The 19,331-nt window shown below is 51.5% G+C and overlaps 8 protein-coding genes across 8 annotated transcripts; 3 read left to right on the top strand and 5 right to left on the bottom strand.

Moving 5' to 3' along the window:
- Positions 1 to 1,040: 1,040 nt before the first annotated feature.
- Positions 1,041 to 3,250, top strand: N7515_004333 (threonine/serine exporter family protein; the record flags this gene model as incomplete). The annotated part of the gene is made up of 2 exons (XM_056665077.1): positions 1,041 to 1,062; positions 1,122 to 3,250. 2 exons carry the CDS (start codon positions 1,041 to 1,043, stop codon positions 3,248 to 3,250), a joined length of 2,151 nt encoding a protein of 716 aa, XP_056522027.1.
- An 838-nt stretch (positions 3,251 to 4,088) lies between these two features.
- Positions 4,089 to 4,502, bottom strand: N7515_004332 (uncharacterized protein; the record flags this gene model as incomplete). The annotated part of the gene is made up of 1 exon (XM_056665076.1): positions 4,089 to 4,502. The coding sequence occupies one exon, from the start codon at positions 4,500 to 4,502 to the stop codon at positions 4,089 to 4,091; it is 414 nt and encodes a 137-aa protein (XP_056522026.1).
- Positions 4,503 to 4,817: 315 nt separating this feature from the next.
- Positions 4,818 to 5,537, top strand: N7515_004331 (uncharacterized protein; the record flags this gene model as incomplete). The annotated part of the gene is made up of 2 exons (XM_056665075.1): positions 4,818 to 5,283; positions 5,503 to 5,537. The coding sequence occupies 2 exons, from the start codon at positions 4,818 to 4,820 to the stop codon at positions 5,535 to 5,537; spliced, it is 501 nt and encodes a 166-aa protein (XP_056522025.1).
- Positions 5,538 to 6,094: 557 nt separating this feature from the next.
- N7515_004330 (Mis12-Mtw1 family protein) lies at positions 6,095 to 8,110 on the bottom strand (the record flags this gene model as incomplete). Its single annotated transcript, XM_056665074.1, has 5 exons — positions 6,095 to 6,746; positions 6,799 to 6,967; positions 7,020 to 7,190; positions 7,255 to 7,845; positions 7,915 to 8,110. 5 exons carry the CDS (start codon positions 8,108 to 8,110, stop codon positions 6,095 to 6,097), a joined length of 1,779 nt encoding a protein of 592 aa, XP_056522024.1.
- Positions 8,111 to 8,962: 852 nt separating this feature from the next.
- On the bottom strand, positions 8,963 to 12,608 carry N7515_004329 (putative phosphatidylserine decarboxylase Psd2; the record flags this gene model as incomplete). The annotated part of the gene is made up of 7 exons (XM_056665073.1): positions 8,963 to 9,136; positions 9,198 to 9,949; positions 10,021 to 11,550; positions 11,603 to 12,014; positions 12,073 to 12,288; positions 12,348 to 12,392; positions 12,465 to 12,608. 7 exons carry the CDS (start codon positions 12,606 to 12,608, stop codon positions 8,963 to 8,965), a joined length of 3,273 nt encoding a protein of 1,090 aa, XP_056522023.1.
- A 646-nt stretch (positions 12,609 to 13,254) lies between these two features.
- On the bottom strand, positions 13,255 to 14,773 carry N7515_004328 (putative MFS glucose transporter; the record flags this gene model as incomplete). The annotated part of the gene is made up of 2 exons (XM_056665072.1): positions 13,255 to 14,619; positions 14,675 to 14,773. 2 exons carry the CDS (start codon positions 14,771 to 14,773, stop codon positions 13,255 to 13,257), a joined length of 1,464 nt encoding a protein of 487 aa, XP_056522022.1.
- A 739-nt stretch (positions 14,774 to 15,512) lies between these two features.
- Positions 15,513 to 16,874, top strand: ssn3 (cyclin-dependent serine/threonine protein kinase SSN3; the record flags this gene model as incomplete). The annotated part of the gene is made up of 3 exons (XM_056665071.1): positions 15,513 to 15,525; positions 15,601 to 15,754; positions 15,806 to 16,874. The coding sequence occupies 3 exons, from the start codon at positions 15,513 to 15,515 to the stop codon at positions 16,872 to 16,874; spliced, it is 1,236 nt and encodes a 411-aa protein (XP_056522021.1).
- Positions 16,875 to 17,292: 418 nt separating this feature from the next.
- On the bottom strand, positions 17,293 to 19,219 carry N7515_004326 (putative metaphase-anaphase transition protein (Mlo2); the record flags this gene model as incomplete). Its single annotated transcript, XM_056665070.1, has 3 exons — positions 17,293 to 18,978; positions 19,043 to 19,097; positions 19,161 to 19,219. The coding sequence occupies 3 exons, from the start codon at positions 19,217 to 19,219 to the stop codon at positions 17,293 to 17,295; spliced, it is 1,800 nt and encodes a 599-aa protein (XP_056522020.1).
- Positions 19,220 to 19,331: the final 112 nt, after the last annotated feature.

The following is a 19,331-nucleotide window of genomic DNA, read 5'->3' as shown; positions in this document are numbered from 1 at the left end:
CTTCTACCCCGGCCACACGGCGGTTTTCATGGCTCAAAACGAAAAACACTTCCCTTCAATGCAGCCCCATTGGATCTCTGACTTCCTTGATATGGTCCGTGTGCTGCCCAGCAAACCGGGAAGGTTCTTTCTCATCTTATTTTAGTGCATCGAAGAGCATTCTCGTAAATAGGGAAACGCCTGCCCAGATGTCCATTGCCTCCATTATATTGCTTTGCTTTGCCAGGTCTCTTGCCTGGCACTTCCCCCGAGGTTGCAGACGCGATTATTTTCCGATACAAGATCCTGCCTCTAATTGTGTACCCGTGACATAACTGTCATTCTTGCTGATACTTCCTCCAATATCAAGCCCACTTTACGCGAGTATAACTCGAAACCTGGGCAGGTTTGTGTCATTATTCATTCTGGTCCGGCGTCATTTCCTATCCTATTTTTATATTTCTACTTGAAAAAGGTGAGCTCATCACCTTGATGCTGTCAAAGCTCCTAAAATCCCGGAGACAAGAACACCCCACCCATGTCATCTCACATAGCTGACAGTTGCTGGGTTACAGTTCACCTGGACATATGAACCGTGCTTTTCACTAGAAGCTCGGTCACCTAGGAGGTCTGTGGGCCTCATTGGGTAACCAAGAAATAGACGCGATCCTGAATTAAAAGGGATACACCAAATGGCGGGAGGTTATTTTGACCTTCCGACCTCCCACAGCAGCCCTCATGGAAGAACATCAAGCTTGTCAGGGCCGCGTTTCTTTACATCACAACCGTCCAGTAATAGCTCTCGAGATCAGCTAGGGCCTCAGGTGCGGAGACTGAGTGACGCTAGTGCACAGGATCATCGGAATGCAGGTATTCTGAGAAGAACAAGTCGCGTCGAGCTTACGGGCAGCGAATCCGAGCCGAGAGAACCCACTACTAGGTCTATGGCCGAAGTCCGACTGGACCAAAGGGGCACTGAGCTGCCGCAAAGACCCCCGCCTGCGGCCAGCATTCCGGGCTTCCAGGAAAAGCTCCCCCAGGCTCTCAACTGGCACCACTAGATGAAGACGATCCCTCTAGCGTGTCAGTGGATGGCACTGGTCTGACGATCAACACCAGGACTAGGTCTTTGGAGAGCCTAGGGGATGATGAGCGTGGTCAAGGTACGAATGATAAGGGGCACGCCATCTGCTTTACACATGAGAGGGCCCACAAGCTTGCATCCCTTCTCAATTGCCCCCAACATCTCCCAAAGCAAAACCCAGAGTGTGGTCTAACGCCATCTGTTGCCTCGACCCCCGCTGAAGTGGTGTATCTAACTGAAAATGGGGACAAATCTCCAGTGAATAGCCACCCCGAGAAAGAGCAACTCTTCGACAACTTGGTTGACGAACATGAATCGGAGTTTCTAGACGGGCGATCAACACCCCACACCTCCGACGCCCACTATCTAGTGCATCAAATGTCACCTCGAGATCTCGGCTTTTTGACTCGCCTCCGTCCTCCACCCGGTTTGAACACCCATGATGGGGACACCTCAAGTGAAGACAGGGCTTCATATGAGTCCACAGACCGTCCAACGCAGTACCGCGGAGGCTTCCTGTCCTCGCTCCTCAAGCTCTACGACCAACCTAATTATAACCACAGCCACTCTCGCAAGGGCAGTTCGTCCAGCTCCAGTGGACGCGGCTTGTCCCCGGACTTATGGAAACCCCATAGGAAATGGTACGATAAATCGTCGGCCCGATCCAGCCTTACCTTGGCCGGCTCATCCCACCACACTGGCTCGCCTCTGGCTACGCTCACGCGGTCCCAAAGCAGTGGTGCTTCCATTCCCAATGTAGGTGGTCGCCCACGAAACAAGCCCCAGTTCGAGGATGAAGTCCATATCACTGTTCATATTGCCGAACTTCTATCCCGACAACGGTATTTGATCCGGCTTTGTCGCGCTTTGATGAAGTACGGAGCTCCAACACATCGATTGGAGGAATATTTGCGCATGACAGCTCGTATCATCCAGATCGATGGCCAGTTTTTGTACATACCTGGCTGCATGATCATCTCCTTTGACGATGCCTCCACACATACAACGGAGGTTAAGGTCGTCCGGTCCAGTCAAGGCATTGATCTTGGCAAGTTGGCCGATGTGCATGAGATCTACAAAGAGGTGGTCCACGACGTCATTGGTGTTGAAGAGGCAATTCAGAAGCTCGATGAGATTATGAAATCGCCGAGCAAGTTCCACATCCTATTTCTCATCTTCGTTCATGGCTGCGCCAGCGCGTCAGTTGGCCCCTTTGCTTTTGGGGCTCGTCCGGTTGATATGCCCGTGGCATTTCTGTTGGGTTGTCTCCTGGGAGTGTTGCAGTTGATCCTGTCGCCTAAGTCGAGCTTGTACGCAAATGTGTTTGAGATCTCTGCCGCAGTGCTGACGTCTTTCCTTGCACGTGCCTTTGGGAGCATCAGGCTCGATGGGGAGCCTCTATTCTGCTTTTCGGCACTCGCACAGTCATCCATCGCTCTCATCCTGCCAGGATACACCGTTCTATGTGCTAGCCTTGAGCTCCAGTCACGCAGCATAGTTGCAGGGTCGGTTCGCATGGTCTATGCTATTATCTACTCTCTATTTCTCGGGTTTGGCATCACCATCGGAACTGCCGTTTACGGGCTCCTTGACTCTCAAGCCACAACGGCATACACATGTCCTGCCAGCCCAATTCACAATGAATATCTACAGCGGTTCCCCTTCGTGATCTTATTTACTATCTGTCTGGCTATTGTCAACCGCGCCGAATGGAAACAAATGCCAATCATGATGGTGATCTCCCTGGCCGGCTACGTGACCAGCTACTTCAGCGGCAAGCGCTTGTATCACAATAGCCAGGTCTCCAATGCCTTGGGTGCATTTGTCATTGGTGTAATGGGCAACTTCTACAGCCGACTACGGCATGGGGTTGCCGCTGCAGCAATGCTGCCCGCGATTTTCGTCCTTGTCCCCTCCGGTCTAGCGGCCAGTGGGTCCCTGATCTCCGGTATCACTTCTGCGGAGCAAATGACGCGGTCTGCGGTCGTGAGCAATGGGACACAAGGATTTGTCGATGCGGCAAAGAATCTCTCAGCCGAGGAGTCCAAAAACCAGAGCTACGGCGTCGTCTTTGATATCGCATACGGCATGGTCCAAGTCGCCATTGGCACGACAGTCGGCTTGTTCCTGGCCGCTTTGATCGTCTATCCGCTAGGCAAAAAGCGGAGCGGGCTCTTCAGCTTTTAAGCTATGCAGCTCTCGGTCTGTCCTCTCTATCCTCTATCACACCGCATGTTTTTGTCTTATGCTGTCAACCGGGGAAGTCGCTTGCTGTACTTCTACTTCCTTCTTCTTTTTTTGTATGACCCTGCCAACCTAATGGCAACATGCTTATCTGCTTGGTTCTCTTGAGCGCACTATGTCCATGTCCCTTTGCTTTCTCGCCCATATGGTCTATATCGACTCAAAACCACGGATCTCTGGATCTCTTTCCGACCGCCTGGACATATATAACTAGAAGCTACGATTCTCATGAGTCACGACCAAAAATATCGTCTTCACATGCAACTTTTCATATGTTAGTCCTTTCTCTCAGGTGTTTTCGTGTTAAACAAAACTTGTTCTTATTGTTCTTATTGTTCTATCCAAGAGCTATCTTTTATCTGCCAACTTATCAACTCTTTCTGACTCAGTTTCTGTTTGACTGTTTCTGTGTATCTCAGCCTAAATGGATCTCGGAGGCCTCATCTGCTGAGGTGTCAGGTAACTGAGGTAACTGAGGTGAAGACCGGACTTGGTACGATTAGTCTGAGGTATGAGCGCACTCTGTAAATACTGGCTGTCGAACTATTTCTCAAACTTTTGACATTTTCATCCCGGTAAGCATATTCAATATACCAATGACCCATGTGATAGATTTAATTAAGTTAATATTTGCTTATAGTGAAAAATCCCAGGACATGGCGCAAAAACGTGTCCGAACGTCGCCCTCGCCAGACGAGACGTGACCAAGGTTCTCGGCTAAGAGTGCTTAATGCCCTAGCCAGGGTTGTGAATCACGTGGTTCAAACGGTTTATCAACTTATCAATAAATCCGAGTTTTCGTCGGCATTCCATGGGAACGCATCCATGGCATCATGGGCTGGGAGGCCTTTCCGGTGAGTCTACCAAAGGCATACAGCACCCTTTTTGCCTCGGTCGGGAAAAAGTGGGCGTCCATCTCAAACTTCGTGTTGAGATTCATCCTGAAAACATCATACTCCTTCCTATCGTTGCCTGAGAACATGGTGGCGTCGGGGTAGGTTGGCCGCATGGGGGCGGGGGCCCGAGTTTCTCTTTGGGTCTCTTCCTGTGCTACCGTGGTAGCATTCGCAGTCAGCTCCTGCAGCCGTTGCTGCATGTCAAGGATCAGTGTGTACAGTCCTTGGACGTCGTTTGCATTGAACGGTTGGGCTCCTTGAGGGTTCGTTGCCGGAGGCGAGCCTCCGACCCATTCCATGTTTTCGGTATCAATTACTGGAGAAAGAAAACTACGACAAACAGAACCTCCATCCCGCACGATGGACGAGGGATGGAGGTTCTGTTCGTCGTGGTTTTCTTTCTCCAGTAATTGATACTGAGAGCCGTCGTTTCCTTGGTCGGTCCGTGTTGGTGTGCTTTCTCGAGCGATCTCCGACTCGAGCCGTAAAAAAAAAAAAAAATAAGAAGGGAAGGGTGAACGAACCCTACTAGGAGCCCCGCCTCCCACCACGAACACGAACCCTCAAGGACTCGGGACCCCGCCCCCATGCGGCCAACCTACCCCGACGTCACCATGTTCTCAGGCGACGATAGGAAGGAGTATGATGTTTTCAGGATGAATCTCAACACGAAGTTTGGGATGGACGCCCACTTTTTCCCGACCGAGGCAAAAAGGGTGCTGTACGCCTTTGGTAGACTCACCGGAAAGGCCTCCCAGCGCATGATGCCATGGATGCGTTCCCATGGAATGCCGACGAAGCCGTACGTCCTCACCAAGTTCTACGATGAAATGGACAGGGCCTACGGAGACAGCGACCGACAACAACAAGCGCTTGTGCGGCTTCATCGGCTGCGCCAGGACAAGAAAGACCTTCGCGAGTTCCTTGGAGAGTTCGACCAAGAGCTAGCCGAGGCTGGAGCTCTCGAATGGTCGGACTCTCAGAAGAAAGCAATCCTGGAGCGCGCGGTGAACAAAGAGATTCTGCGGCCTCTGATTGGCCGACCAACCTTAGAAGGAGATGAGTCCTATGAGCATTTCTGTGACACGCTTCTCAGAGTCGATCAACAACAGAAGCGGCTCCGGGGCCGAGTTCGAGATCAGTACTCAGACAGTCGGACTATGCCAACGAACTATCCGATTAGGCTTAGCTTAGCGCGTCAAAAGTTCGGCAGAATTTTTGGTTCATGTGACACATAGTTATAGTCTGAGGCACTGAGGTAAGGCTAGGTAGTTAACAAAGGCCTTGTGTCAAATTAAGGTTTCGGTCCGTGGCGGTTGGACTACCAACTTTAATCTTATTGGACTGCTCAATGGATACAACGCAGTCGTACGGAGATAAAGTATCCATCGATTATGCACGCAAAGCTGCTTTCTGCAAGGGGAGTTATACCGTTATACGTCGATGCTTAAAATAGGTCGAGGTGCTTGGTAGTCTTGGAGTCCGACGGGAGAGCAAAAATAGAATTCGTTCCGAGGTAGCTCTGAGTTCACTACGTGTTTTATTCCGAATTCATTACGTGTGTGTGTGAGTGGTAATCAACGCTTTCGTTCCACTAGCTATTTGGAAAGTTATTCACTGGTAGTTTCACTGATCAGATCTCTTCTCAAACGCAGTGATAGGAGTACAGGGTAGCTCGGGGACAAGATCTGCCGAAGAAACGCTGACTCGCACCACTACCAATTTGTCTCCAAAAAGGGAGAAAGACCTCTCATTTCATTAGACTGAAGATCGATTGGACCTCCGTGGGATCGTATTCACAGGTGTTGCAGTCATCGGGACTACCCCCACCCGGGGTTTCCGAGACGGGGTAGCGAGAGGAAAGGCAGGCAAAGCCAGGGAGGCGAGCTCCCTAGCGCCTCTCCAGCCGACCCAGCGCCCCCAAAACGAGGCCAAGGTCTTTATCAGCTTCCACGGGGCGCTGATCAGCTTTGCCATCCGATGTAAGATGGTGTTGCCAATGGTGCGCGTCTCGCTCCTCGAGGCGTCGAGCGCAGATTCGGAGGATGTGAGAGGAGACTTTGTCTGCTGCTGCGCGGTAGAGTTCAATGTCGTGGACACCGGCAGCCAAGACATCCACAGTGGGCGCAAGACCTGAGGTGAGACGGGATAATTCTGCGGACCAAGCTGACGTCTCAGGACGAACACGCGGCGACGGTTCGCTATCCGACGGCTTGCTATCTCCATGTTGGGCAGCCTGCGCGGGAGCGTCGGGGGAACGGGTGGGAAGACCGAAGGGCGTCCTGGTCGACGTGGCGTTGGCTGTCCCTCTTGAAGAGGGAGGAGCTGGTACATCGCCATCTGATCGGCTTGGAGGCTTCAGAGATGCCAATATGGCTTGTTGTGAGGGGTCAAGGAGAGAAGGATCTATTTCTTCGAGATGTGGTTTACTCGAAGATTGGTTCTGCGGTTGTAGGTTGTTGTGGGATTGAGTGAAGGGTTCGAGTTTTGGGATGGGTGGCTGGCGGAGGAGCGCGTTGAGTGACTGCCTTTCTTTTTGTAATCTGGATTTGGTTAGCAACACGCCCTCGTGGCCGCTTTCAATGACATGCTTACCTCTGTATGTGCTCCTCCAGCTCCTTGATCTTTTCGGAATTTTGTACGTTTCGAGGGTTCGGCTTTCTGACGACTACGGCAGGAGGGTTTAAGTCCTCACGATCAAACCAGTTGGAAAGATTTGAGGTTGTTGAGAATTCTCGAAGGATCTCCTCCTGAATCACACGAGCTGTTGAAGGTCAGATCGAACATCTCTCACTGGGACAGCAATTTTCACATACCTGCTAAGCGTGCACTTTGATCGTCCGAGTTCGAGCCTCCCGTGGGCTTGTCTCCTATTGCACGAGTCGCACACCAAATCAATAGTTGTCGCATTCGCCGTGGCTCCGGAAGCCCATCATCAGCGATGTGTTTGTAAAAGTCTGCTGTGCCAACCTCTCGGTGGGGTAAAGCTGTGCAGCAAAAATAACAAAATCAGTATCATATGATTTATCATGTCGGATTGAGGAAACTTACCATTCGATGTCCCTGAATCAATCAGAGAGCTGGCCCTTCGTCCCCGCATACCTAAGCTGCTGCGCCGCCGCCCTCTCTCACCTTTATCGCCCTTTCCACCTCTGAGCTCTTTATTGCGCTGGATTACTGGCGTATCGGCCACTGGCAGTGCCACCTTCGTACCTGCTGGTTGTACCGGGGACCTATATTCGTTTGACTCGGGAACTGGCGTTTGCGCTTTGTTTTTTGGTGGTCGTCCTGCTTTCTTTGGCTTCTTTGCCTCCGGCTGGTGTTCTGGACTATCGCGAGTTCGTGATGAGCGCATGTTGTTTGTGGGTTGAGGTTCTGGTTCCGTCTGTGCAGTCTTTGCTGTTCCACGCTTTGGTCTCCTACTTGGAAGCTCCACGCTTTTCCCATTTGCTGGTATAGCACTTGAAGTTATTTCGTCGCCTGCTTGCTTTTTTCGCGGCCGTCCTCTTTTTGGTGTTGATTTGGGTGGCGCATTCTCCGTGTCCAATTTTGGACCTTCTGGAATCGGTTCGACAGATGGCCGGGACTTCTTTGACGGTAGAAGAGAGAACTGGAAGTCTTCCGCATCCTCCTCGTATTCTACTGATGGGACATATTAGAAATGCTTTCCCGCCATCATGCGACAACCCAGATTTCCAGCGAATTACTTACCAGCTGATCGCTTCCCAGGCTTGCTTGTGCTCTTGTCGAGCTCGTGTTTACTTGCGCTGAGTCGCGTAGTCCTCCGTTCCTTGCCCTTACCGGCTCCCCCGGCCACGGTCGCAGAGCGCGCTTCCATCGCCATCGTTTCCAGCGGTTCGCGCCGCTTTGTCCTGGTCGTTGTGGTTGCCAGGACCGTGGTGGTCATGACAAGATGGGCGCGGGCGGAGTTGTTGTTGTCGTCGGAGGCAAACGTCTGGAACTTCAACCGGTTACCCTCCTTGCGGTGTCGAATGGTCGCTTTTCTTTGTCTTTTTCTCCAATCAACTACCCCTGGGCGCAGAAGCTTCGTGGAGAAACAACGATCGCGACCCCCGTGTGTGTATGAGCACCGAACTTTCTCGAATCAGTTCCAATAAGCAACCAATCTCGCTCGAGCCAGTATTATGTGCCGATTTGAAGAACAATGGAAATTTGTCGTGTGTGTACGTTGGTGGCACGGTCGAGTTATGGTCGGGTTGGTCGGCTCGCGGCTGGAATGTGAGGCGCGGGTCGCGTCCCAATTCAGAATTACAGCTGAAAAGCAGCAGATTAGGCGACTTATGCAATCGATCAGCGAAAGCGATACGTAAGGGAGCGCCGGACAGGTCAAAAGAGGTGTGAATGGTGGGTTGGGTTCTGACACGCGGTTGTTTTGGTCGGGCGGCGCGTGGGGACACACGCTAGTCTACTTTGGGACTATCGACCGTTATCCGACAGGGTCATTTTGGTCCTGTTGGACTCTTTTATACTCCTACTTCGAATGAAATGCTCTTAGCTGGCTTTAATTCGGATGAAAAGCGTATCAAGGTGTATGTATGACTGACTGTGAAATTCTATCGTTTCTCATATCGATTCTCTTCAACTATGCTCAACCGCTCCTCGCAATGCGCAGATGCTAGATAAATGCTATGTTTTCATCAGAATACAATAAACCCCAAAACCGCTGTTGAAAAACAATATGTTCAGAGAAATAGACGGGAGTTGAGTCCTGTCCGCTCCAGAGGAATAGGAAGACAGATCAACTGATCGTCTTAAGTATGTTAGATGGGTTGGTAGGAGGAGCCAGGCTGCCCTCGATGCGTCGCTTGGCGTCTTGCATCTCCTCGGCAGTGATGTTCTCTGTGTTCTTAGGCATGTCGGGCTCATACTGAGGGATACTTGGGCTGTGTCCGACAGACATGCCAACTCGGATCTGAATGAGAAGTTGGTTAGTATATACTTGATGGTGTGTCGGCGAAGTGGTCAGCTCTTACCAAAGTTTCCAAAGCACCCTTAGAGTTGTCCACCAGGTCACTGTCGAATTTGACCTTTCCCTCTTCAAATAGCACCAATAGCGTACTACCGCCGAATTTGAAATAGCCAAGCTCCTCGGCCCGCGAAACCTTCTCGCCAGCCTTTCGAGTGATGACTGTGCTGCCGACCATCATAGCACCAACGCAGACAACCATGACGCGGCCATGCTCAACAGAATCAATGGGAACGAGGACGCGTACATTCTCACCATAAACATCCAAGGCGGATCGGATGGCCATGGGGTTGACCGTATAGTACTCGCCCTCGATGGTCTTGGATTCTCCCAAAATTCCATCCACGGGGATATGGAAGCGGTGGTAATCCTGGGGCGCCAAGCGGAATACACCAACAGCACCATTGCGATACCGAGCAGCATCCTCCGGATACGCATCGCCCAACAATCTTTCGATCGAGAACTCTCGACCCTTGACCCAGATGCTGGTAGCATCACTCAAGCGGTCAAAGACAACTGAGCGACAATCGGCAGGAGAAACGACGATCCTGGGTTCATCGGGACCGGAGCATGGACGGGCATCAGGCTTAAGGGCACGGTAGAAAAATTCGTTGAAAGTGCGGAATTTCTCTATGGGCATCAAAACCTCGGACATATCCAGCTGGTGGAAGTTGATGAAGTCCTTGATCTGGGACGCCGAAGCTGGGTCATCATATTTGCGGCCCTGCTTAACACTCAAAGAGCGCAGCACACGGCGAACTGTAAAAAGTGTTAGTAATTGTCTTCGCCTCATTCCAGCAGGTATACAGGTATAGCCAAGGGGTGCGTACTTCGCTTCTTTTCCATATCACGGCTCTTGATGCCCTTGTACAACAACCTGATTCCGAGGCGCACATAGACACTCATGCGTTCCTCGTTGATCTGACCGGTGATCCGATCTTGGACAAGGATGTTGGCCGAGTTTGCTCCAAGCTTGTATCCACCATACGAAATCTTTGTAATGACCTTCGAGTACCACTTGCGCTGTGCCTGACTGGAAGTTACAAAGCCACCCATAACCAAGTTGTCAACCTGGCGCCAGTCGCGGCTCGCACACGTAGCGATGTGCGTGATAATATCCGCATCAGAGCGTTTCGCCAGACGTGGCTGGTGGCAAAGGGGGCACTCGCGAATCTCGATGACGTGCTCCTCGCCTCCCTCATCTCCGAGATCATCGGGCTGGAGATACTCATCAGACGGGCTAGATTGGCCAGCGGATATGGTCGGGATAGTGGTTCTCTCTGGATCGGCATTGGAAGCAGCAGCAGTGCTGGTCTCTAGACTGTGCTCGTCGCTGCTGGACGGCTCACTATCTTGACTTCCGGAACTAGAAGAGACCATTGGCCTGGTGGCAGCCATCGAGTTCCGCTTCTGCAAGACTTGAAGCGTGTCCTCCAGGCAAATCACTGCTTGGTCGAAGGTAAGATCGTCTGTATCACTGGGCTTGTTATCTTCGCTAAAGCGTTCGAAGAAGCTGTCAATTGTGGACTCCTTCAGCGTCGAACCGAGAGTGTCAAGCATCGTTGTCATTTCCACTTTGTCGATGCGACCACTGTCGTCAGCGTCGTATTGCTTGAGCATCAACCTCCAGAACTGCTGTCGGAGAGCACTGTAGGGCAAGTACTTTGCCTTGACGTGCAGCTCCGGTGAATGTTTGTCTTCCCAGCGTTCTCTATTCTTGAGCACAAGGGGAATAGTATAAGACCGGAAGCCGTCCTGGTCGGGCGGCGGGGCTGACTCGCCATCATACATGTTCGATGTGGACCCTTGCAGTGTACTAGTGCTATCCATCCCCGAGATACCATCTTCCGGCAGGGAGGAAGGTGTGAGAAGAGCCGGAACTGGCGCTTCAAGCATCGATTGACTTGGAACCGAAGTGGCAGAGTTACGCGTCTTTAATATGGGCCTCGCAAGTCTGGAGAGACTGGACGAAGAGTGAGACGCGGTGACTCCAGGCCGCGGGAGACTAACTCCAGATCCCGTACCAGATCGTTCACCGAACTTGGCAGCTGTAGCGGGATTGACTTTCTCTGTATCCTCTACAAACCGGTATAACCCCGTCTCGGGGTCTGCTTCGGGGCCGGACTGGACAAGATTCTGAAGAGCGAAACCTGCAGAGGCAACAAAGTCATTTCCTGAGAACTTGTCTCGATCCATCACGGTAAAGCTTATGGTGTAAGACTGCTCATGTCGCATCACTTGGAACACCATTTTCTCATTATAAACCGGGTTCAGGTTATGGCGTATAACAGGGGTTCTGAGAGTCTTTCTCCCGAGAGAGGTCACAACGAACGGATCCATATCAAATGATGTGCGCGTCACTAGGACATCTGTTAGAATCTCGCGATCTACATGCAGGAGGACAATCCATACCGTTTCGTTCCGGGGGGAGATCAGTGACCCGAACAATTTCCATAAAAACTATACCCTGCACACCAGTTCCGGAGCCCGAGAACTGGTACGCACGAGCTGCGAGGGACTTGCGTCTCAATCGAGCTAGACGAAGCCGCCTGCGACGCTTTTCCACCACTTCCGTAGCTGCCGAGTCATCGGCCTCATCAGAGCTCTCCGCATCCTGGTCTAATTCGTCGAGCTCAGGGGCAGGAATCTGATCTTCCTCATCCCCCGAGAAGACCAATTTCTTGAACTTGTGGTATATGTCCGGCGCCGCGGCAGCGGGGTTGGCGGAATCGACTAGCGAGAATTGCAACAAGATTTCACCCGATACAGTGCTCTTCTTCTTTTTTGAGGACTTTCGCTTCGAATTCAAGGTGTACCATTTGGGCTGTGGAGATGGGTCAGCGTGATCGTTACGAATCCAAGCAATGTGTCCCTTTACCCACCTCTTGGTTTACCTGCCCGTCGGCGAAGATGTCCTCTAATGCAATGTCAAACTCGCCCAGATAGTCCTTACCAAACCGATCATGATCCCAGCAGATAGCTTCCAGCAATGGTACATCCAATACGGGCATGTCAAATGAAACGTTCCATTCCGGATTCAGGGTCTTGAATATCGTCGGTGTCGACTGCCTTGCGTCTCCCAATGTAACCACCAAGTACTGTACAACGTGTAAGCGGTCTCGATATGGCATTGTCTCCGTGGGTAGGGTGTGCTCACAGGGTCGCTCGTGCCACCCCGATCTTTGGCTGCGAGATTGCGTCCCTAAACATAACCATTGAAATTAGTCAGGCAGCCCATAAGACGAGAAGGTACACGATCTCGTTCAGCGCTTACTCTAATTACTGAAACTCTGAGTAGCAAAGGTTTGGGTTCTGCTGATCGTAGAGGGCTGGTGCTTCTGCTCTGTCCGGGAGTCGACGACGTGCTTCTCGCGGATAGGTGTGAGCTCAACCGGTGGGGGAGTGCCAATCGGACCATGGCGGATATGTAGAATAGAGAGGGTTGAGAGGTAGAAAGGAGAGAGACGAAAGAAAAGTGTTGGGGGTGGTGGCTTGGGTGGCCCCTAGTCAAGACTGTGGCTGTTACGGGTAAAGGACCCCAGAGTTGATCGACGATCTGGGTGCTTCGGGTCGATCACAACAAGTTCGTAGCCAAGAAGTACTGAGCCCACCTAACTCTTTGAGGTTCTCCGCAGAATTTGAGGGGCAATCACAGATGGATTAACCGGTTTAATGGTTTGCAGATCTCCGCAGAAGAGTGAATCTCATTCTCGAGCGGGGGAGAGAAAGTGGGAGAAGACACCTATGGATAATCCATGCAACTGGGGGGGTTCGACGTCAACAGCTCCACACCGCAACTTACCACAGTAGATATCTTAAAGTGGATGCCTAGCAGTGCTTGTGGTACATTATATCGACATCTAACGTGATACATCTTAGATATCCTTACATTACCACAACGTGCTCATGTAAGGCATAAACATGATGCAGGATATGCAGTACCCCGCATCTCTCTATAATTTCAACCACCTGTGATTTTACGGGTCAAAACGGGGATGGATTAATGTCATTGCTATAAAGATTCGAAGAGATAGCCGAGGAAAGCAGAGGGGGGACTGTGAAATTTAGTCTTGTCGTCGATCTGTTCGCCCCCAAACCTCGTCGGCATTGGCTTTGCCTTTGGTTTCTGGCACATGTCGGTAGATGAAGACGCCGAAAAGTCCTGCCATTGCGGCGAACACCCAGTAGACCTTCCCACGGCCACCTAGGGCATCGTTGAGTATCGGGAAGAATTGAGCGACCACAAATGTTGCAATCCAATTTGCACCCAAAGCCCAACTTTGTGCTGCGCCCACAGCTTCGGGTCCGACAAGCTCGGAGGCCAGTATAAAGGGTACGGGGCCCAGACCGACTGCAAAACAGGCCACAAAGAGCAAAGCAGCGATCGCCGTTAAGATCTTCGCATTCAAGTATATGCTTATGGCGAGAAGGATTGAACTGCAGCCCATACCGCAAATGCTCAGCATCAGACACGATTTCCGGCCAATGCGATCGGGCAATGGAGAGCATGCCAGCGTGATCACGAGATTGATTGCAGATATCATCACTGTGAGCAGCGCAGCAGTCGTTGGTAAAATACTCTGTAATAGGGACACACTGTACATGACAATGCTGTTCATCCCGGCGAGTTGCTGGGCGACCATCACCCCTACCACAGCAATGATGGCCGGGCGATAGTAGGGATCTTTGACAACCTGCATAAATGTGGCTTCAGGTATCTTAGGTGATCCCTCACCTGGCTGTGAAGCGAGCAAGGATTCCTCCTCACCAGATGCAGGGGCATCCGAAGATCTCCAGCCCGCGATTTCCGCTTCAATGTCGGCATCCCGCCCGCGGATCCGCTGCAGGACGCGACGAGCCTGGCTGGTCTTATGGTGTTCGGCAAGCCACGAGGGACTCTCTGGTACCAGAAATAGTCCCATAAGCTCCAGAGCGCCAACAAATCCAGCCACAGCCAGAATCAACCTCCAAAGACTAGGTTGGCTCCAAAAGTACCCCAGGGTTTGTGTCAAGAGAATACCGACGTTGGTCATGACCTGGGTGAAAGCACCGAACAAGCCTCGAGCACTTGGAGGGGCGATTTCCGAAATGTAGATAGGACCAACTACGATTGCAGCACCTGATCCAATCCCAGAGAGAAATCTACCAAGAATTAGGACAGGAATCGCCGGGGCAAGTGTCTCCGCCATAGGTCCCAGTATAAAGAGTACCGTAGTCGCTCGTAGTGCAAGTAGACGTCCATATTTAGTCGCGATGGGTCCTGCCAGCAGGGCTCCAAGTAGACCACCGAGCGTATAGATCGAAGAGACGAGTCCGAATTGGGATGGGGTCATAGGGAGGCATTGCGGTAGACCGTGAAATGCGCTGGTCGAGGAATGAATGCCTTGACGTTCACATGTTATGATACTTTGTGGGGCATTGAGCTCTGCCTAGTTGTTGCAATCATGTCAGTATGTGTTCGATGAACGTGAGTTGAGTGCGTACCAGGTGATAGCCAAATTGAAGCGGCCCGAGCGTGACAATAAACACGAGATAGATCAAGTAAGGTGTGACCTTTGAGGGGGTTGACGTGCCCAAAACCATCCTGAGACAATCTAGTTAAATCAGGTCAATCGAAGGCCTCCAGACGAGTCGGAGATCAGAAGGAGGGCCAGAGCTACGATGACGTCTGCCGATCACTGTCTTGAGAGTCTGTGTTCGAGTTAGCCAGACGAGAATTGTCTGCCCGGATATTCCGAAGTCACATCAAGTTTATGGCTGTGGCGAGATAAGTTGACCGGTTGAAGAAAGGAAGCTACAAAGCTCTCTTCATTCGGGTCGTCCACGACATGTGATCTGACTAAGCTTTTGAGTCGCGGCTGATCTCTCTCATCACATTGCTGGAGATATACAATCTCGGACGATATAATCCATCTATTTATCCACTACTTCGTATATTCTTACGCTTTTCCTACTCCAAAGCTGGAAGCCCGTGGAGAAAGCATCTCCACCAATGGAGTAACCACCTCACTCTTTCTGATCCACAAATGAGTCTGACAAACCCACCCTCTTCTTCCGGCTCTCTTCCGCGGACCAGAGTCGGTAATTTGAAACGGGGTCTGCCTACTGATGGTAATTATCTATCTTCCTCCCTGGATACCCGCTGGCTGTGATTCCTTCGCTTGACATCGGTCTGTCTGTCTTCTTCATCATGTTTGGAAAGGGCTTCCCTTTCATGAATTCTGGAGGCTTCTATTCTCGTGGTAACTCTATCCCTTTGATTATTTTGTATTGTCTGATCTAAGATCATGTCTCACGCGGGTTCTATTTCCAATTGGTTCAAATGGGCGCAATCGGTGATCTGTTCTCATATCCGCCACGCATCTGGTTCTCACCTCGCATCGGACTAAACTAACCATTGTTTGGTACAGAATCTGTTGAATCAAGAAGGCCTGGTGGATATACCAGCAAAGTCCGGGTCCGAGATCGATATCATATCGTAGGTTTCATCAGCAGCGGAACCTATGGCCGGGTCTACAAGGCCGTCGGGAAAAATGGCAAGAAAGGAGAGTTCGCCATCAAGAAGTAAATGGACACTTCCCAGTTTGACTACTTCGTTCCCCTAACATCGTCCAGATTCAAGCCTGACAAGGAAGGCGAAACCATCCAGTACACAGGCCTGTCGCAGTCAGCTATCCGTGAAATGGCATTGTGCACTGAACTCTCACATGCCAACGTCGTCCAACTAGAGGAGATCATTCTCGAGGATAAATGCATATTCATGGTCTTCGAATATACAGAGCATGATTTACTCCAGATCATCCATCACCACACTCAACCTCAGCGGCATGCCATCCCGGCGTCCATGGTCCGGTCTATCTTGTTTCAGCTGCTGAATGGCTTACTCTATCTTCACACCAATTGGGTCCTGCATCGCGATCTAAAGCCAGCCAATATCCTCGTAACCTCGAGCGGTGCTATCCGTATCGGTGACTTGGGGCTAGCGCGTCTATTTTACAAGCCACTCAACTCCTTGTTCTCGGGCGACAAAGTCGTCGTCACAATCTGGTACCGCGCACCAGAGCTGCTCATGGGGAGCCGGCATTATACGCCAGCGGTCGATATGTGGGCAGTAGGATGCATCTTCGCCGAATTGCTATCTCTACGACCAATCTTCAAGGGCGAAGAAGCCAAAATGGACAGCAAGAAGACAGTCCCCTTCCAGCGCAACCAAATGACAAAGATAGTCGAGATCCTCGGTCTTCCGCGCAAGGAATCCTGGCCGGGTTTGGCATCTATGCCGGAATATTCCCAGCTACAATCTCTGGCAGCCCACCGCCAGCCCTCACAGTATCACCGCGGCTCTAATCTTGAGGGCTGGTACCAGAGCTGTCTGAAAAATGGCGGATACTCCTCCACCTCGAGTGCCGGCACTCCTGGTACAGATGGATTCGATTTGCTTTCACGTATGCTTGAATACGATCCGACAAAGCGCATCACGGCCGAACAAGCCCTTGAGCATCCGTACTTCACCATCGGCGGTCCGATCAGTGGCAACTGTTTTGAGGGCATCGAGGGCAAGTACCCGCACCGTCGGGTCACGCAAGATGACAATGATATCCGCACTGGCAGTCTCCCTGGCACCAAACGGAGCGGTCTGCCAGATGATTCATTGATGAGGGCTTCCAAGCGCCTCAAGGAGTAACGATTTCGTTCACCTGCTGTACATCTGCATTGGTTTTATTGAGTTTCGGCGCGTGGACAGCCTGGTCATGATATCCCACAGCATACTGCGTATATTTAGTCCGGCGTTGGCATTACATTTTACATGCGGAATTTCCATTACAATGAGTACGCAAAATTCGAACTTCAGCTTTACGGCCTCAGACCACTTTTTCCCTTGAAAATAGTAAGACACGTAGTCCAATTGATCGACCCCCCCCCAATTTGTACCCATAAAACACCATCCATTATTGTCATTCCAATTCATCTGCAAATTATCGTACATGTTGATTCCCCGCCTGGTCCAAAACGCGGGAAAATGAGGGGAGACCGTGTGGAGGTGATTAGTATCCTGCCATCGAAGAATCAGCGATCATTCCAGGTGAGTATCATCCGGGCGGTCACATACCATGCTGTTCATTGCGCTTGTCTCCATTCTTATCATCATTGCTGTCACCCCCCACAGCAGAGGCATGATCAGCTGCATCCTTGATGCCCTGTTCGTCACCACGCAGCTTCTCAAAGTAGCCCTTAACATCCTCAGCACTGACCGCCTGCCCACTTTCAGCGAAAGGCTGTAGGAATGACTTCAGCTTGTCACGGAGGTGGTTGTACGCCATTGCACCCTCAAGAGCACGCACACGGTCCATGTTGTTGAGTGCGGCTGTACCGCGGTCGTAGATGCTGCCCGTACCGGTACTTGTGGCGCCGTTGCCTTCGCCGTCATCCGACAAGGGAGGCTCGTAGGTATCTTCTTCTTCGCGAAGCTGGGGGTGAGGCACGAGCTTTGGGAAGCACTCTTCACAGTGACACAATTGACCATAGAAATCTCCCTGGGCGAAAAGAGAGAAGGATCCCGTGGGGAGAGAGGTGGGCAGCTCAGTGTGCTTGGGCGCAGATGGCCTTACGTGAGTGTCCTTTCCTTGCTTGGGAAGATCCTCTCCTTCCTTGAGACTCTCCGGTTGCTCTTGCTTGGAAGAGGTCCCATCTTCTTTGGTTCGCTTCATGACCGGTTCTCCTTCAACTTGGTCCTCATCGTCTGCCTTGCGCTTTTTCGACGAGTCGGTCCCCGTCTTGAGCTCCTTGGTTTCGAAATTTTTGATATCGGTATCACTAACGCCTTTCTCCTTGAGCCCAGTCAACTCAGTCTTAGAGTAGGCAGAGCCCTCTTCTTTCTTCAAATTTCGTGGTTGCTCTTGCTCGACGAATGGTTCATCTTCTTTGGTCCGCTTCGTAGCCGGTTCTCCTTCAGTGGCATCCTCATCAACTGCCTTGCGCTTCCTCGGAGAGTCCGACTCCTTGAGTTTGGATTCCTTGAGATCGGTCTCGTTAAGCTCACTCTCCTTGAACTTGGTCATCCTAGACTTGGAGTCAGTGGACACCTCGGTGAGAACTGAGATCTTCTTCAGTCCACCCTCCTTGAAAACGGGTGGCAAGAATCCGGGGGTGCCCGCATAGGGCTTGATCCACGGGTTGGAGTCGATACATTTGAAGCAGATCAAATGGTCAAAAGCATCTTCTTCGGGGAAGCCAGGTGGAAGCGATCCTTCCTCGGCTTCCACTACAGCATCATTAGCAGCATCACCGCCACCGATGGGATTGATCTTCTGGAACTGTTTTTGCCAATCACGCGACAAGCCAACGAGACATTCCGGGTGCCACCAGTCCTCACCGCAGCCTCCGGTCTCGACGGTGCCGAGCCCCAGGCACTGGAACATAGTACCCTTCTCTGTATTCGGATCGTATTGCTCGCCACAGCCGCAAAAACGATTACGAAAGTTATGGTTGTAGGCGTTGCCAGCTGCCGCCTTTTGGGAATGGACACCCTTCTTGCCAGTCGCAGGGTCTTCACGGAGCGTACAATAGGAGGACGAGGGCAAGCGAGTAGTTCCACAGTCACAGACAAAGTTGCGTTTGTTGAAGAGCTCAACTAGCTCGTGTTCGCCGTGGCAAGAGATGGAGCATGAGTAACAGACAGCGGCAGCAGAGTATGGATCGTCAGGGTTGGAGGGCGGTGGATTACAGGTGAGGCAAGCAAATAGGTTCTGTCGCAAGGGTCCAAGGTCATAGGTGCAGGAGTCGAAAGCCTGGAATTCACAGGTTAGCTTTGTACCAAGTCACGCGCCGCCCGTTGCTGTTCGAGACACTCACATAAGGAAGCGCCTCCCGTGCATCGGCCTCTAGCTGCAGCTGAGCCTCAATAAACCTGGGCTCAAGTCAGCACTACAATTTTATAGTGTGAATGGGACTGATTGAGAGCGCATCATACTCTTTTGCGGTCTGGGAACCCTGGGAGCCGACGCTGCCGACTGATTGGGGGGTATCCATTGTGCAGTGTCCTGCGAGTCTCACTTATATTGTGGTGTATAATGAGCCACAATTGAAGGGACGATAAATTATTGTCACTGGCTTGCGCAACTGAGTTCGGTAGAACAACGTT

Source organism: Penicillium bovifimosum (assembly GCF_028826915.1).
Source record: "Penicillium bovifimosum strain IBT 22155 chromosome Unknown utg000004l_segment0_segment0, whole genome shotgun sequence".
NCBI classification, from domain to species: domain Eukaryota; kingdom Fungi; phylum Ascomycota; class Eurotiomycetes; order Eurotiales; family Aspergillaceae; genus Penicillium; species Penicillium bovifimosum.
This window is presented reverse-complemented; position numbering and strand designations above follow the sequence as displayed.